Genomic DNA, 17,257 nt, shown 5'->3' on the forward strand with positions numbered 1-17,257 from the left:
CCAATGGGGACCCCATGCTACCTACCCTTCTGCCCAATTACAAATTTGGGGGTTCCCATATCCCCACCCTCCTCAGGTTTGATAATTCTCTGGAACAACTCACAGAACTCAGTAATGAGCTATATTATGATAACAGTTTATTACAAAGAATATGAGGAATAGGCAAATGGGAAAGATGCATAGGTCAAGATAGGGGTGGATCAGGGATGTAGAGCTCCAGTGACCTCCAAGCATGGCCAGCATGCCATCCTCTAAGTACACTGATGTATTCACCAATCTGGAAACTCCCCAGACCCCACTGGGTTTTTATATGGGGTTTCATGATTAATTAAGTCACTGGCCATTGGTGATAGAACTTAATTTCCAAACCATCTCCCCTCCCTGGGTGTCAGGGGATAGAACTGAAGCTTCCAACCCTCTAATCATGACACTGATTCCTCTGGTGACCGGCCTCCATCTTGAAGCTATCTAGAGACCCCACCATGTGTTATCTTAGCATAAACTCAGGTATGGTCAAAATGGGCTCACTGGGCTGGGGATATAGCTTGGTTGGTAGAGTGCTTGCCTTGCAAGCACAAGGCCCTGGGTTCAATCCCCAGTACCGAAAAAAAGGGGGGGGGGGGCTCACTATGAACAAAAAATCCACTCATATCACTCAGGAAATTCCAAGGGTTTTAGGAACTCTGTGCCAGAAACAGGACAAAACCAAATATATACATATTTTAAAATTATACCACACCCACATAAAGAATACATGATCAGATTCTCCTTGAGAGAGTAACTTGTTGGGTCTGGAATAGTGTTAGGCACACAAAGAGTTATCCTGATCAGATCCCCAAACCTCATTCCCTGATTTGAGGTTGGGTTAGAAGACTCTGCGCAGTTACTGCTTAACTCTGGGAATACAATAGGTACAGACCTTGGTATCAAAGTCTTGCATCTAGTGGGAGAGAGACACAAACTTGACTATAGTTACAGGGGGTGTTCCAATTGACTTCTGGGGATCATGAAGCCAGTCTATAGGGCTAAACAGAACTTCTGACAAAGACAGATGGATACATTCAGATAGAAAAAGGAGGGAGAACTGAATGATCAAAGGAGGGTGAGCACATGGTAAGTAGGTGAAGAGGTAGTGTGGAGGTTGGGGTTGACTTGGTGTGGGCACAGTTCCCTTGTTAAGGGCCTAGTTATCAGCAGCAATGATTTAATTAGGGAGTTCTAGAGAGCTCAACTTTATTTTTAAGCAAGATCACCCTGTAAATAAGCAAGAGGGCTATTGGAGAAAGAGAGCCACAACCAGCTCTTTCCGACTCCACTCCTGGTCTTCAGGATTCAACTTTATCCATTCTAGACATCTGGTCAGAGCGCTAGCTATTCTAAAACATAAATGTGACCATGTAATTTCCAGTTATAACTTCAGTAGCTTCTCAGCCCAAAACCTTCCATAAAGCTTGCAGAGCCCTACATAGTGTGGCCCCTGCTCACCTTTGCAGCCTGATTTATCGTGCTCCACTCGACCTTCACCCCTGTCCCCCCCACCCCAACTCGGCCATGCTCTGGCCTTTCCGTTCCTTGAGAATATAAAAGTTGTCCACTCTCCTGTATATCTTTCACCTGATTCTTTCTCTTTGACTCCTTTTCCTTCAGGTTTCAGCTTAAATGTCATTTCAGGGAGGTCTTGAGTCCCATCTAAACCATCTAAAATAAAGGGTCCCACTTTTTTAAAAAAATAATTATGTAAATCTGATTTATGTATTAGGTTTAGTTGAAGAGTCAACAAAGTTTTTTTCCTAACGGGTCAGATAATAAACATTGTATGCTTTACTAACCATATCTCTACTACCTTGTAGCATGAAAGCAGTCACAGACAATAATATTTAAAGGAATGAGGGCGACTGTGTTCCAAAAAAAAAAAACTTTATTTATGGACACTTAGATTTTAATTGAAATTAAAATATATATGTGAATAAAGTATATGAATTTAATTTTCACGTGTCACAAAACATTCTTGTTTTGACTTTCCCCTCAACTATTTAAAAATGTAGAAAACATTATTAGCTTCTGAGTTTTCAAAATGGGCGGCCAGATGGCCCGCGGACCGCAGCTTATTTGCAGTGCTTTGTGGCTAATACCCCGACCGATTATGACAAGATTTGTTTCCCATAACACCGCCGGCACTTGGAGCACTAGTTCCCGGTCAGCTTATCCATCACTGTGCGCCTAACACAATGCCGGAGGGAACTAGAAGCTGGAAGCCCCAACACCAGAGCGCGTGTGGGTACAAGGTCTGGCTAGCCGTGAAGCGCAGCGGGGCGGGGCAGAGCGGGGCGGGGCGGGGCAGAGCGGGGCGGGGCGGGGCGGAGCGGAGCGGGGTGGGGCGGGGCTAGAGGGCGGGCCGAGCGCCGACTTCCGGCGGAAAAGAGCAGGAGCAAGATGGCCACTACCAAACGCGTGCTGTACGTGGGTGAGCAGGCGCGGGTGCTAGGCAGAGCTTGGGCTAACCAGCCTGGAGTGGGTGCCGGAGTCGGGGTGGGCACGTTTCCATTTGGGGGAAGCGGGGAGTAGCTGTCAAGCCAGAACTGTGGCCGTATTGCTTTGCCTCAGGCTGTGAGCTCAAGACGTAATGATCATTCCAGCTTCCTTACCTAGTCCGCTAAGCTCCTCTAGGGTCCGGAATAGCAGTAGAGAAATAAGGTCCTTTCAAATCCTCGCGCCCATTAATTTTACATTCACTGCAGAAATGGCTCAACCCCAAACCCAAAGAAAGAAGTTCCCGCTAGCCAGAAAAAAAAAAAATAAGTGGGAATAAACCTCAATACCATAGATAAGCGCTGTGGGGGGATAATCAGTGATGACAGGGGCTCGGCTGTGTGAAGCAGTGACCCATTCTTCTGGGGGAAGGGAAGCCAAACTTTCCGGATGCGGTGACTCCGGAGCTGATGAGCAGTCAGTCGTTAGCCGAGTAGCCAAAGTAGAGGCAAAGTTGTTTATTACAAGAGAGCTGCAAAAAATTGAAGCCAAAAGAAGTTAGATAGCCTGACGCTTGGTGGCAAGAGGGTCATTTTTCGGGATCCAGGGAATTGGGGAAGCAGTTACCCGGCAAACTTCTGCTTATCATTTCCGGACTTACCGCATCCGCAAAGTTTGCCCTCACTTCTCCAGAAACAAGCTGGAGAAGTGGGCAAAGCTCAGGTTGTGAAGAACCTTGTGTAAACCGCTAAGGAGTTTGCACTTTAACTCGAGGACGGTGGGGAAACTTTGAAGGATTTTAAGCAGAGAAATGATGAGTTCAGATGTACACTTTCCCAAGATCTTTCAAGTTGGCATTGTGGAGTTGACGGGGAATAGAGGCAGGGAAGTCAGTTTATGAGGCTATTACAGGAATCCTGGAGTTAGATGAGGGTCTGAAAGGAGAATAGAAGAGAAGAATGTACTTCGTTAGTGTGAGTGGGCAGTAGATGAGAGAGGGCTGTTTGTCTAACCAGAGGTCTGGATGGAAAGACCCCTGCCTTTGACTTCTGCAAGAGTATTGAGAACAGCAGCTCACAAAGCTCTTGGTTTATTTGCAGGTGGGCTGGCAGAGGAGGTGGACGACAAAGTTCTTCACGCTGCTTTTATTCCTTTTGGAGACATCACAGATATTCAAATTCCTCTGGATTATGAAACAGGTGATTTCTTTTGATTTCACATGTTCAGAATCCTGTTGAAAAAAGAACTTTAAAAACATGAAAAGTCATGTCATGGGCTGGGGCTGTAACTCAGTGGTAGAGCACTTGCCTTGCACATGCAAGGGTTCGATCCTCAGTACCACATAGAACTAAATACATTAAAAAAGATGTTGGGCTAACTCAGTGGTAGAGCACTTGGCCTCACATGTTTGAGGTATTGGATTCAATCCTCAGCACCACATAAAAAAATAAAGGTAGTGTGTCCATCTACAACTAAAAGAATAAAAGGATGTGTCTATTTACAACTGAAAAAATATGTTAAAAAAAAAAAAAGTCACGTCACAATTCTAAATATGCATTTTCGGGCCAGAAGTGTAGCTCAGTGGTAGAGTACTTGTAGGCTGTCAATATGTTGCAGTCTTCATCTGTTGGGTTTGAGATACAACAAATTTTTCAGTAGACCAATAGGAGTAAGCTAAATTGAGGTCTGACTGTTGTTTCAAACTACCCGCCAAGTATGTCATCACACCTGCTCCTTTCTTGGCAGCAGCGCTATTAAATGAAGCAGCAGAAAACCCAGGCCCAACAATGGGAACCTTGACTTCTGCACACCTGGGTGGGTTTTCCTTTAATTGGTATACAGTTATAGTTCAGTTTTCTATTGTATCCTTTGTTGTAATTGTTTTTTTTTCCTCTTTGTGTTATTGAGAATCAAGCCCTGGGCCTCATTCAAGTTAGGAAAGCACCCTACCACAGAGCTATATCCCTACCCCGCTCCTTTGTTTCCGACCCTGTGGGGATCAAATGTAGGGTCTTGTGCATGTTCAGCAAGGGTTCTACTGCTAAGTTACTATCTCAGCCCTGCTGTAATTTTCAGGCCAGAGTTTTAGGCCTACCTCTATCATTAGCCTTGCATATGATTGTTAGCAAGGACTTTACACTCTCTGAGCCTTCATTTGCAAAAACTATAAGGTTATACTGATTTTCTAAAGTCCCTCTGATCTCTGAATTCTATAATTAACACTGTTATGGTTGGCCTCTCTAGTTAGATCAGCATTCACCTGAGGATACAGACTCAACATCTTTATCAGATTTTAAGATTCATGCTTTAGGAACAGTTGATTCTCAAATTGTATCTTGGGATGAACAGTTAATAGGTTAAATGACCATGTTTTTTAGTTGCCTTGCACACAAAGGTTAAAAGTTAAGTTTGGCTTTGGTAGAAGAATTGAATGCTCATTTGAAAGAGTAAAAATAAAGTTAATTTTTTAGCTTGTCCACTAAAAAGTTTATTATTGTTTAAAATGTTGTTTTAGAGGAATTTAAGAATGAGATTTCTTTTTTCTAAATAATCATTGGGTAGAATTTCCAGTGTCTGGATGTGGCATATAACTGACTTCATTTTCATTATGACCATTCTGTTTCTTCCCTTTGCACATGGTACTTGCTTTTTCCCCACCTTTTACAGAAAAGCATAGAGGATTTGCTTTTGTTGAATTTGAATTGGCAGAGGTGAGAACATTCTTTGTTATCTGTGTTTTGTCTTTGATTTGTTTTTGTAATAATAACAAAGAAAGCTGTTCCCTGTACGATTAGGTTTCTGGGCTTTACACTGATGCTTCCAGAGGACCACAGTACTGTTTAAAGGGAAACTTCTCTCACTTAACCCATTTTGTCACATTGTCCCAGATGTGGAACTCCTATGAAAGCTTCAATATATAATGTAATTATATAATTATAATGTAATTATATTATGCTGATTATAAAAGAACATAATAATTTATAAGCCCTAGAGTATAATTTCCAGAGTATTTTAATGCATATGTTGATTTCATTGAAATATTCACATAATTAAAAATGTGGAACTTGGCGGGTTAATCAGACTGTGAACTATGAATAACATCTCAGAGCTTCTGCCAGGCCCAGCCCCTCTTGCTCTGCAGATATCTCCTGCAGCCCTGTTCACTGAGCATTCTTACCTGGGAGTGCTAGTGATTATTTCTTATGCTTTCAGCTAGATTTCGTATTGTGGCTCCACTAGCTCAAAAGTCAGCCAAGAAATGCTCTCTATTAGACACACGCACAGTTTAGATAGGAAGTGTAGAGATGGCTTTTTCTTGTTTTGTTTTTGTTTTTTTGCTACTGAGCATGTGTTTATACTCAAAAGAAGCATTCAGGTGTGAGCTTAAACTTACACTCTGTCTCTCCTTGGCAGGATGCTGCAGCAGCTATCGACAACATGGTAAGACTGGGAATCCCTGTTCTAATTGACATTGTTCTTTGGTGGTACAAAGGGTCCTTGTTCATATAGTGGTTTTCTAAATCTCAGGGTTGTGTGGGGAGGTAAAAATGATCATCATGAAAATATTCACTGAGAATTGATCACTTGTAAAAACTATTCCTTACTCAGACATCTTTAACTATTTAACAGTAATATAAGTCCTAATCATCCTTGTGGATCTATCTCTCACCAACTACCCCATGTCTGGGATAATAAATCGCAAATAAATACAAATTGATTGCACAGTAAAACTGAATATTTTGCAAAAGAAGATTTCTTTAAGTGTTAGGCCAGTTAACAATTGAGAAGAGAAATTCAGTTAGGATAATGACAGGATATGCTATTGTTTTAAATTATTTGAGTATCCTGGAAAAGTCCTTGGAAATGATGATGCTTTTCAGTTTTTGTGCCCTTCTTGAGATTTTTATATATAATTTTCATGTCAACTATGAAGTAAAAAGGTATCATATACTGTTGTAGAATTTTGTTGGAAAAAAATACTTCATACTAATCAGTTCCTCTTAACATGTTTGGATGACAAGTCAATGCCTGCATATTAACTGTTAGAAACTTATTTTCATTTTTTCTACTTTCATCACAAAAGAATTTTTTTTCACTTTTTACCATAAAATTTTCATCACTGCCTTAAGTAAATTCACAGAAAATGATCTTCCCAGTGCCAGATATTTTTGAATAATGAAGTTCTTTATTTCCTGTTCTCACTTACCCATTAACTAAACATGTTTCTTAGCTGCAGAGAGAGATCATTCTTCACCATTTCAAAGCTGATGTTGGCTTTTGAAGGTGAACTCAGGTTCCAGGAAACTACATTTATTCTTGTAATTTCAGAGTCCCTTGAACTCAGAGTTACTTTTGGCAATATAGGTCTTTCTTTGCTGGTGTTCAAAGAAGTGTGTGACAGCTCAGGACAAAATTCCCTGCAGTTTCCTTCCTTGATGACTGCTTTGTGATGAGGACACAGCTTACTACTAGAATCATGAGCATGTATCAGAAACAAAATGGATATCTGGATCTTCTTTAATCTGACGAGTTTAAATAGTCAGATTTTCAATCTTTTCAGAATGAATCTGAGCTCTTTGGACGGACAATTCGTGTCAATTTGGCAAAACCAATGAGAATTAAGGAGGGCTCTTCCAGACCAGGTGAGTGAGATTAACTCACAGGTTCCTTGTGATCTCCAGTTTGGCCTTTCCATTTTTATCCTATTTACTTGGAAATAGTGCTAAATACTGCTTCTTGACAGACAGGAGTAAAGAATGGTTCATGTTGGCAGGGAACAGGCACCACCCTTGTGGGGAAACAGTTCAAGCTTCACAGCAAAGCCAAAGTAATTGCTTCTTTTATGAGAGAAACCCTGCCTGGTCTCTTATCTTCTCAGTTTTCTCTGCACGTCATTCCTAGGATGCTCCATCAAGGACTGGAACCAACAAAAGCATATCTTTACCTGCAGCATAGCTTTTTTTACTTAGTCTCACTGAGTCCTAGACCTCAGAGCATTCCTAGTGGTTATTTTCCTTACCCTTAGGAGTTTTCAAAGGAGACTCCTCTGATTAAGAGAGCCACTTAGAATATTCCACCTTATGACCAAAATAGCTGCTTAGCAGTTGACTGATAGTTTGAATTTCTTAACATTGGTTTGCTTCTTTCCTTTCAGTTTGGTCAGATGATGACTGGTTGAAGAAGTTTTCTGGGAAGACTCTTGAAGAGAATAAAGAGGAAGAAGGGTCAGAGCCTCCCAAAGCAGAAGTCCAGGAGGTAAGAACAAAGGCTCATCCCTCTGAAAACAGGGTTGGTGCTTTCCACAGGAGTCTCTTGTATTTTTTAAGGTTTTATGGAAATTTTCAGATATATATGTACAAAAAGCAGAGAGGATGGATATTGAACTTAGAACTTTGGCAAAGACAGTGTTTATTTTGCTGTTGAATTTTGTGGTCTCTTTCTAGTGCTGAGCTTCAGCTGTTTCTTCCTGCAAGTCTGCTTCCATGTAGCCAGCCTTAAAGTTGCCTTTATTTCCCCTTCTCTAACCCTATCTTCCTATGTTCAGTCTTGGTTAATTTGCCACCATCCATCTACACATTGACCCAAACCAGAAATTTGGATGCAAAGCAGAAGCCTAAAGTGGCCCTCACAGTCAGTGGAGTCCTGCTAGGTCATCTAACCCTTTTTTAAGATACAGCTTATACATCATCTTAATTGGCTAATTCTGTGAAGTCTTGAAGTCCTATCTGAGTTTAGCTTCTTGTCTCATTTGGATAATTACAGTAACTTCTTACCTTGTCTTCTGGCTGTAGGCTTGCCCTCCTCCAGTCTTCATAAGGAAAGCTGGAATGATCTTTCTGAAACACTGGTCCAATCATTAACTCTGTTGCTCAGAACTTTTCTTTTCTCCCATCACCTGTTTCATGGGACAAGGTGCAAGAGGGGCCTTCCAGGTTCTTGATCCTGCCTATCTTGCCAGTCTCATTTCCCACCTCTCCCCAGTGCGGTTCCCTCAAGATGGTCTTAATAAAGTTATTCTCTATGTGTCCACATATACCTTTGCTTTTGCACAGGCTACTTTAGTACCAATTGCCCTTCCTTTTCTAGGCATTGATTTCTGTGAGACTAGGGGCTTGTATTATGCATCTTATTAATAAAAATATGAGGTGGAGTAATATAATTAATAGTGTGGGGCTGGGGAGATAGCTCAGCTGGTAGAGTGCTTGCCTCGCAAGCACAAGGCCCTGAGTTCGATCCCCAGGACCGCAAAAAAAAAAAAAAAAAAAAAAAATAGTGTGGATTTGAGGGGAAGGGAAAGCTAGTTTAGTTTTGCCTTTTAGCTCCCCACTAACCACTTTTGTGAACTGGGGCAAGTTTCTCAGTAAGTGCTGTGGGTACTTGGCTGCTGCTGCTGGGCCACTGCTATTATAGTGGCAGATAACAGTGGTGGTATTCTCAGTGCCCACATGATGCCATAATATGTGTTTGTTCAACTGAATCAAAGCAAGGTAATAACATTTGATCTTTCCCTTTGGAACAAATGTGATTGTATTAAATGCCTGCTGATCTTCTGCTTACTCTTTACTACTTGGAGCACAAAACAAGGCCCCAGCCGAGCACTTAGGCTGAGACCTGAGTGAGAGGGCTCCCTGCTCGCTTCCATGTGGCTAACTGTGACAGTGTGGGCAAGGCATAGAGGGGATCTGGTGGTTCATGAGTGGGTCTACTAACTGGATTAAGCTGTATGTGCTTGAGCTGGAGATAGAAGATGATGAGAGCTGTGTGTTGTAAGACCAGCTACAGGGAAGGGGGAAGCGAACTGGTGTGTCTAAGGTAGAGCAGGAGTGTGGATGGGGCCCCAATTAGATGGAAGGAAGTCTCCTGTCACTGAATGTCCAGCTGAGTGCTGCAGGCATGGCTACTGCCTCCTGCAGCCCTATCCCCCAATGGCCTTACCTGTCAGCACCTGCTCACAGAGTGGCTTGCAGAGTATATGTGCAGAAAAATACTTGTGCTCCTGTTTGGGGAGTCGGGGAATTCTCTCTAACTAGCAGTTTCTCCTGCCCGTAGGGGGAGCCCACTGCAAAAAAGGCCCGGTCAAATCCTCAAGTGTACATGGACATCAAGATTGGAAACAAACCAGCTGGCCGCATCCAGATGCTCCTACGTTCTGATGTTGTGCCCATGACAGCAGGTGAGCAGGATCCTGCTGTGGTCAGGATGACAGATAGTTGGTGGCTGAGCACAGAATTTTCCCAGGGTCTCATTGCCTCAGTTCTTATGCTTTGATGTTGTTTCTGACCTAAGTTGATTTGAGACATGTCAGATTCTGGGAAATGAGTTGGAGCAGGCATTTTTGAAGCTTTGTAAGTGCTGGTTTACTGTTTTTTAATAATTGTTTTTTTAAAAAACAAGTCTTGTGTTCATGGTAAAAAACAAAACAAAACAAAAAAAGAAAAACAAATGCACACACATATATTTCAACAATAATACATCCAGTCCTGTGTTTTAGTAATAACTAGTGCTGTTTTTGAATAACCTTCATTTATTAATACTGACTTTTATGTATTCTTTTAAATGTAAATGTTATTTAAACAGGTAGTTTAAAAATCAGTTTCAGAAACTTGCGGCAGTGCCCTGGTGCTGTCTCCGTGCTCTGCCCTGACAACATTTTTTGCTACTCCAAAGCAGCCAATTTCAACTCTCATCCAACTTTTTTAGTTTTTACTTCTATCTTGGTAGATAACAGTTTTCTCTTTCTACTTTCTGATTTTTTTTTCATTTTAGACATTATCTTTTGATTTTCTACTTCAGAAATTAAGGAATTAGCTTTTAAAATCTCCTTCTGGTCATGCATGGTGGCACATGCCCATAATCCCAGCTATTTGGGAGACTGAGGCAGGAGTATTACAAATTTAAGTTTAGCATTGGCAACTTAAATCTTTCTTAAACTAAAATTTATAAAAAGGCTGAAGATGTAATTCAGTGAGAGAGCTCTTGCCTAGCATGCAGAAAGCCCTGGGTTCCATCCCCAGTATTGCAAAATAAGAAAAAATAAATAATTTAAAGTCCCTTTCCATTTTCCCTCATCTACCCTGTAACTTTACCATAATTTGGGTTATATCATAGATTATTTAACAATGTAAGCATCATATGATAACTTCCTTTCATACATATTGGACTTGTTTTACCTGGAATTGATAATTGCCTGTGTATTTATACCTGATTCTCCCAGCCCATAGGCTCTGTATCCAGCTGTTTACCATCTTGGTGAGAGGAGAGAGAGACAGGGCTGAATGCCTAAGCCTTCACTATATAAGCCTTCACTGAATCTTCATTTGTCATTGTGACCTCAGCAGCCCTCGTAGGATGTCCTAGTCCAGAGACCCTTTGCTTTAATTCACTAGATCGTGGAACTTAAACTGACTGCAGAGTAGTGGAAGGACAGCCCCCAGGCACAGAGTTAAGGAGAGGGTCTTGGGGGATAACTACTTTCTTAATCAGTATTCAGCCAGACTTGCTGTTTTTAGAATTATCATCACACTTTCATCTGGGCTTTTGGAGTGTTAATTGAGTTGGTTTTTGGCTTTTACCAGCTTGAGAGTCAGCTTCAGCTACAGACTGCTGTGTCAGTTATGACTCATTTGTTTCCTAGCCTTCAAAATTTTCTGTTCTTATTATCTTTCCCTTTTAAAACTTACTTTTTGGCCTTTTTAACTAATTTTAAATGTGCCATTATCTTCATTCCCACCAGCAATGTGGGAGGCTTCCAATTTCTCCACTTCTCTAACAATTGTGAAGTGGTATCTTGTTGTGGTTTTGATTTCTATTTCCCTAATGACTAATAATATTGAGCATCTTTTCTTAAGTTTATTGGCCATTCATGTATCTTCTTTAGAGAAATGTCTATTCAACCCTTTGGTCCATTTATTAACTGGATTTTTTTGTTGTCGCATTATAGAAGATATATATCTGGATATTAAACTATTTTTATCAAACAATTTACACGTATTTTCTTCTATGGGTTGCCTTTCACGCTGTTGGTAGTATTCTTTGATACACAAACATTTTTTTATAAAATGGGATTACAGAGGTATACTACCTCACCCAGAGAGCTTCTCTTACTTTAAAGGAAAAGTACAGGCAGCCCTTCTGATCCACGGGTTCCATATCTATAGATTCAAACAACTACAGATCAGAATTATTTAGGGGGAAAGATTACATCTTTACTGAACATATTTGGATTTTATCTTGTCATTAGTCTCTAGACAATAGAATATAACAACTATTTACACAGCATTTACATTGTATTAAATGTTGTAAGTAATATAGAAATGATTTAAAGTATAAAGGAGGATATGCATAGTTATGAGGGACTTGAGCATCCCCAGGTTTTGGTATCTGCTAAGAGCCTGGAAGCAGTCCCATGTGTACCGAGAGACAACTGTGTAAACATTAAACAAATTAAACACTATTTTTCAGAGGCCTTATTTGTTTTGTTCTGTTTCAATCTCAGCACTTACTCTTTTCTCTCAGAGAATTTCCGTTGCCTGTGCACCCATGAAAAGGGCTTTGGCTTCAAGGGAAGCAGCTTCCACCGCATCATCCCCCAGTTTATGTGCCAGGGTGGTGATTTCACAAACCACAATGGCACTGGGGGGAAGTCCATCTACGGGAAGAAGTTTGATGATGAAAACTTTATCCTCAAACACACAGGACCAGGTAGGAGCTGATTGGGGTGTGGTGATGTCTGAGGCTGGGCCAGTGGAGAATGGCTTTGCGGGCTGGAAGGACAGGCCGTGGTTCTGGCCAAGGGGCATGGGTTCTGAGAGACCCTGCTGCTGGGCAGAAAGGAAACTTGCAGCCCTGCTGGGGTGACTTTGTTAGCTTACATTCATGTGGTGTCCATCCTACTGTGCCATACTCCTATTAGCCTACCTTAGATTCTATGATCTGCCATTGTAAGCTCTTTTTTGTTGTTGTTTTAATTAGTTATACATGACAGTAGAATGCACTTTGGCACATCACACATAAATGGAGTATAATTTCTCATTCTTCTGATGTATATGATGTAGAATCACACTGGTCACATAGTCATATGTGTACATAGGGTAATGTCTGGTTTACTCTACTATCATTCCTACCCTCATGCCCCCTTCCCTCCCTTCACTCCCCTCTGCCTAATCCAAACCATCATAAGCTCTTTATGCCCCCAATCTCTACCTACTTCTCCAACCCCTTGCAGACTTACCTAGTAAAATCTCAGTGGTTGGTCCCCTGCAACTAGAGGAAACAGAATTATACTGAATGATCCCACTTGAAAGTTATGACTATAGTTCTGACTAGTTCTCCCTAACTGGTGTTTGGTTCTAGTCAGAGATGACAGTTCCACTTCACTCCTGTCTTCACTCCTAAGGCCTCCATATCACCCTCCCACCTCATCTGCTGTGGTGCATGTCCTGACTGCCCTCCTATTACAGGGGCCAGCCCCACCACTTCATGGGTTGGAGCCTATCTCTCTTCCGTACTTAGGAAGTGAGCTTCTTCCAGTGTCCACCTCTGCCTTGTGTAATACATTTCCTCCGCTTTGCCAGATCAGTCCATTAGCCGAAGCATGTGGTATCGACTTAAAAAAAAAAAAAAAATGATCCTTGGGCTCTTTTTCCCTGCTAGCCATCGTCCATGTCTCTAGTATAGGTTAGTATAATTTCTTGAAAAAATGGCGTAGACTTGCAGGCTTCATTCTTGCCCTTCTAGCCAGAATTCTAGCCCCACCTTGCCATTGAAACCACTCTTACCAAAGATGCTAACCACTTCCATCTTGCCACTAACCAGTTTTCAGCTCTCAACTGATTCCACCTCCCAGCAGCATATCACACCATTAACTCTGTGCTCCTTGAATCTTCCTTCCTTCACTTGGCTGACAGAATTCCTCTCCTGGTTTCCTCTTATCTAATTGATTTTTTTCTGCCTTTGCCATCTCCTTTCCTGACCCCTAAATATTGAAGTGGCTCAGAGCTTGGTCTTTGCTTCTCCATGGGAGCCTATTCTCCCAGTCCTCCTTTTTCTAACTGATAGTTTATAGTATCCCTCTTCACTTCTAGAATGAATTGCATAGATGATATATGCCACCTTCCTACAGAGTTATTTTAAAAATCAATACTATTTTTTAACAGGAAAGAATATGAAAAGAAAGTGAGTTGTAAAAAAGAATACATGTTTCTTGATGGAAATGTGCAAATACCACTATGCCAGAAGACAGTGTGAGTTATTTAGATGTGTGCACCTGTACTCAAGTGCAGCAATTAGAAATGCAGACAAGTGTGTCTACTGGCAACTTGGGTACCACAAACAGTATTACTGTTGGTAACCTGATTTTGTGAACTGATAGAGAAAGTTGGCTAGATACCAAATTGAAGAGCAATATTTTTACACAGTAGTTGTGTTCCTGAAAGATTCCATGAAAAAAACAAAATGCCTCCAAAACTTTGGGCTTATATGTATAATTGAATTAGATTTTAGGTTCAGGTTTTTTCACCTATACTGATATCTGTCAGGACATTTGAAAGACCAAGAGGATATGGGACAATTCTTCATTTTGGGACTGTTGAAGAATTCCAGGCCTCCACCTACTAAATGTTGGTAGTACCTCATGATATTTCTGACATTCAAAAATATACTCAAGTGTTCAAATAGCCCCTGGGAATAGGGCCAACCCCCTCGAGAGCCACTGCCCCAGGCAATCTCATTCAGTGCCAGGGCTTGCACAGAATCTGAGTTGAGTTTGTCCACATTTGCATCTTGGGACTGATTGCTCCCTGCCATCCAGTCTCCTGTCCCACTGCCTGCCTGTCTCCACTGGATATCCCACAGGCCCTCAACTTCACAGGTCCAAAACGACCTCTGCTCTTCTCCCTCCACTTTTCTTCTTCATTGTCCTTGTTTCAGTATATGATTCCACTGTCCATTTGGCTACCTGATCAGAAACTTAGGACTCATCCTGACTCCTTTCCTGTGTCACCCATACACCACAACCATCTGTCTTCAAGTCATCTGTGTGTGCATGCACACCTTCTCCTGTGTAGCTGCGTTAAGCTGCCATTTTCTGCACAAATGTCCATTACTGGTCTTCACGGTATCATAGTTGTCATAAGACATTGTCTTTTAAATGACCCTTTTCCATTGGCTATGAGCCTCTACCAGGGCTATAAGTTTTGCACATTAGTGTTCCCATGACTTAATAGAGATTGCTTATAAAGTAAACCTTAATAAGTAATTGTTAAAAACAAAACAAAGAATGACAGACCATATGAAATACTTAAAACAACTCCCCCATCCTGTTTCACTAGTTAAGTGAAAGATAAGAGGACCACATGTGTAGGGTCTGTGTTCCAGAGCCTGCAGAGGGCTGTCCACAGTGTGCACAGACAGCTTTAGGGATTGGGGCAGGGAAGAGGCAGTTGACATCCTTCTCTACCCCAGGCCTGCTCTCCATGGCCAACTCTGGCCCAAACACCAATGGCTCCCAGTTCTTTCTGACCTGTGACAAGACAGATTGGCTGGATGGCAAGCATGTAGTATTTGGGGAGATTACTGAAGGTCTAGATGTCTTGCGGCAAATTGAGGTAGGTGTCCGGGAAGGGCCTCTACCACCCCCTGGCCCTTGGGGCACAGCCTGTGGAGGCCCAGGAAGAGGTGGGCCAGGGGCTGCTTCCACTCAGGTTTCATCTGGAGTGGCATCCTAAGTCCCTCTTCAGTCTCCTCCCTCCTCCCTGACCAGACCTCTCCTGTTCTGTCCACAAAGGCCCAGGGCAGCAAGGACGGGAAGCCAAAGCAGAAGGTGATCATTGCCGACTGTGGGGAGTACATGTGAGGTGGCGCTCTCTCCCCCCAGCTCGGCTCTTGCCTGTGTCCAGGAAGGAGCTGCTGGCCTCAGGGACGCCAGCACTAAAGGTGTGCTGCGTGAAGCAAGAGGTGTTTGTGGCCCCAGCCCTTCCTCAGCTTGGAGCAGTGGCCCCAGCCCTTCCTCAGCTTGGTGGCCTGGCTGGGTGTCCTCTGGACTGGTTCCCGGCATGGCTGTGGTCCTGGGATCGGGTGCAGGTGCAGCCCTCCCTACCACCCACAGCTGCGTGGCCACTGGCTCCAGGCTTGTGCTCCAGGCTCCAGGGCCTGCCCTGGGCCCACCTGTGGCTGCTGGATGGTTCCTTTGCTAAAATAAACTGGTTCTTGTACTGCTGCCTCCAGTGAGTTCCTGGGAGTTATCAGAGATTGTGTCTGTGGCTAAGCTGTCTCCCTGAGGCAGGCAAGTGGATAGGGCATAGCGCCTTCCCCATAGCTTTTGTTTTTGGCCTTGAGCCAATTCCCTTAGATGCTGGTTTGATGTATCTTCATATCAGATTCCCTGTCAGACCATGTCAGGACAATGGAAGTCAAAGGTAACACAGAAGTTCCTGTCTTCTGCCGTTTGTGCTTCTAAACTCATGCTGCCAGCCTGATAACCTATAAGGGTACTTCTCAGCTTCTGTGGCTTGTTTATTTATCACTTATCATTTTCATTCTATACATTTTTTAAATGGTGTTTTTTAACTCAAAGTGCCTTCTCTGTGCTGGGTATTATGCTTCTTTGTTAGAAGATAGGAAATCAGCAAACAACATGGGCCTAATCCAGCCCACTGCTTGTTTTTGTGAATAAAGTTTTATTGAAACAGCCACATCCATTTGTATATTGTCTGTGACTGCTTTCTCACTATAGCAACAGAGTTGAATACTCAGTGACAGTATATGGTCCCTGTATTTGTCAGAGTTCCAGTTGTGTTTATCTCTGTGTGTGTGTGTGTGTGTGTGTGTATAGAGCGAGAGAGAGAGCAAGATTTATCTTAAGGAATTAGCTTAGGGAATTGTGTGGATTGGCAAAACTGCACTCTGGAGACAGAATTCTGGTGATCAACCTCAGTCTTTTTCTTCTTAAGGCTTTCAGCTGTCTGGATGAGGCATACCTTCCTTAAAATGGTAATCAGTGTTGCTCACTCCACTGACTTAAATATTAATCTATCCCCAAAATACCTTCACACCACCATCTAGACTGATATTGACCAAAAACTGGGTGCCGTGGCCTAGCCAAGTTGACCCTGCTAAGTTCTTTCTACACAGAAGGCAACAGCATTAGGGCAGGCATTTGAAGCTAGGGACGATAGCATGGCTTCAGTGCTTGCACTGAATGAAGAGAGGCTGTGGTGTGTAAAGACCTTAGCAGAGCCAGCACAAAGGAGGACAGAGGTCAGGACTGCGATCCCAGGATCAGGGCCGTGGCTGCTGGAGTTTCCTCGCAGTTGGTGAGAGCCACCCAGGCTCTGCTGCATCTGTCAGTCATGGGAGCCTCATAGTAAACCCCCATGGAAGGAACTGGGGTAGTGAAAATGGAGTTCAATTCAGGTGACAGGAAACTGGAGAGCCATGTTTTCAAGAAATATTACAAGAAAATTTTCACTTCATAATAAAGTGTGAAAAGCACACCACAAAGCAATTTATATATATCACAGTAGGATCTCAGTTTGGCAAAATTATCAGTAATATGTAAACCTAGATAATTACATATATGCTTTAAGAAAAAGGTCTAAAAATACAGTGACCAAAATACTAATGGCATATTTATCTGAGTCATAAAACTATGATCATTCGAATCACATTTTGTTTTTTGGTTTGTTCACATTCTTCCAAAACTACATTATGGATTTTTTTAACAATGAAAATTTTGTATGTGGGTCAAGTGCTCACATAAACTCCCAGATGGGTAATTCCCTGATTCAAA

General features: G+C 42.3%; 1 protein-coding gene across 1 annotated transcript; it reads left to right on the forward strand.

Moving 5' to 3' along the window:
• The first annotated feature begins 2,407 nt into the window (after window positions 1-2,407).
• Window positions 2,408-16,158, forward strand: PPIE (peptidylprolyl isomerase E). The gene is made up of 10 exons (XM_079113809.1): window positions 2,408-2,464; window positions 3,570-3,668; window positions 5,137-5,180; window positions 5,884-5,910; window positions 7,031-7,112; window positions 7,625-7,725; window positions 9,520-9,643; window positions 11,986-12,171; window positions 14,932-15,074; window positions 15,254-16,158. The coding sequence occupies exons 1-10, from the start codon at window positions 2,434-2,436 to the stop codon at window positions 15,320-15,322; spliced, it is 906 nt and encodes a 301-aa protein (XP_078969935.1). The 5' UTR covers window positions 2,408-2,433; the 3' UTR covers window positions 15,323-16,158.
• Window positions 16,159-17,257: the final 1,099 nt, after the last annotated feature.

Source organism: Sciurus vulgaris, assembly GCF_902686455.1.
Source record: "Sciurus vulgaris genome assembly, chromosome: 1".
NCBI classification, from domain to species: domain Eukaryota; kingdom Metazoa; phylum Chordata; class Mammalia; order Rodentia; family Sciuridae; genus Sciurus; species Sciurus vulgaris.

What these genes read in the sequence shown, in the direction of transcription:
- PPIE (XM_079113809.1), top strand. Translation starts at nt 2,434, where the DNA reads ATGGCCACTACCAAACGCGTGCTGTACGTGG. An exon ending in TTGAATTTGAATTGGCAGAG is followed by an intron (nt 5,181 to 5,883) that starts GTGAGAACATTC and finishes TCTCCTTGGCAG; the next exon opens with GATGCTGCAGCAGCTATCGA. An exon ending in GGAGGGCTCTTCCAGACCAG is followed by an intron (nt 7,113 to 7,624) that starts GTGAGTGAGATT and finishes CTTTCCTTTCAG; the next exon opens with TTTGGTCAGATGATGACTGG.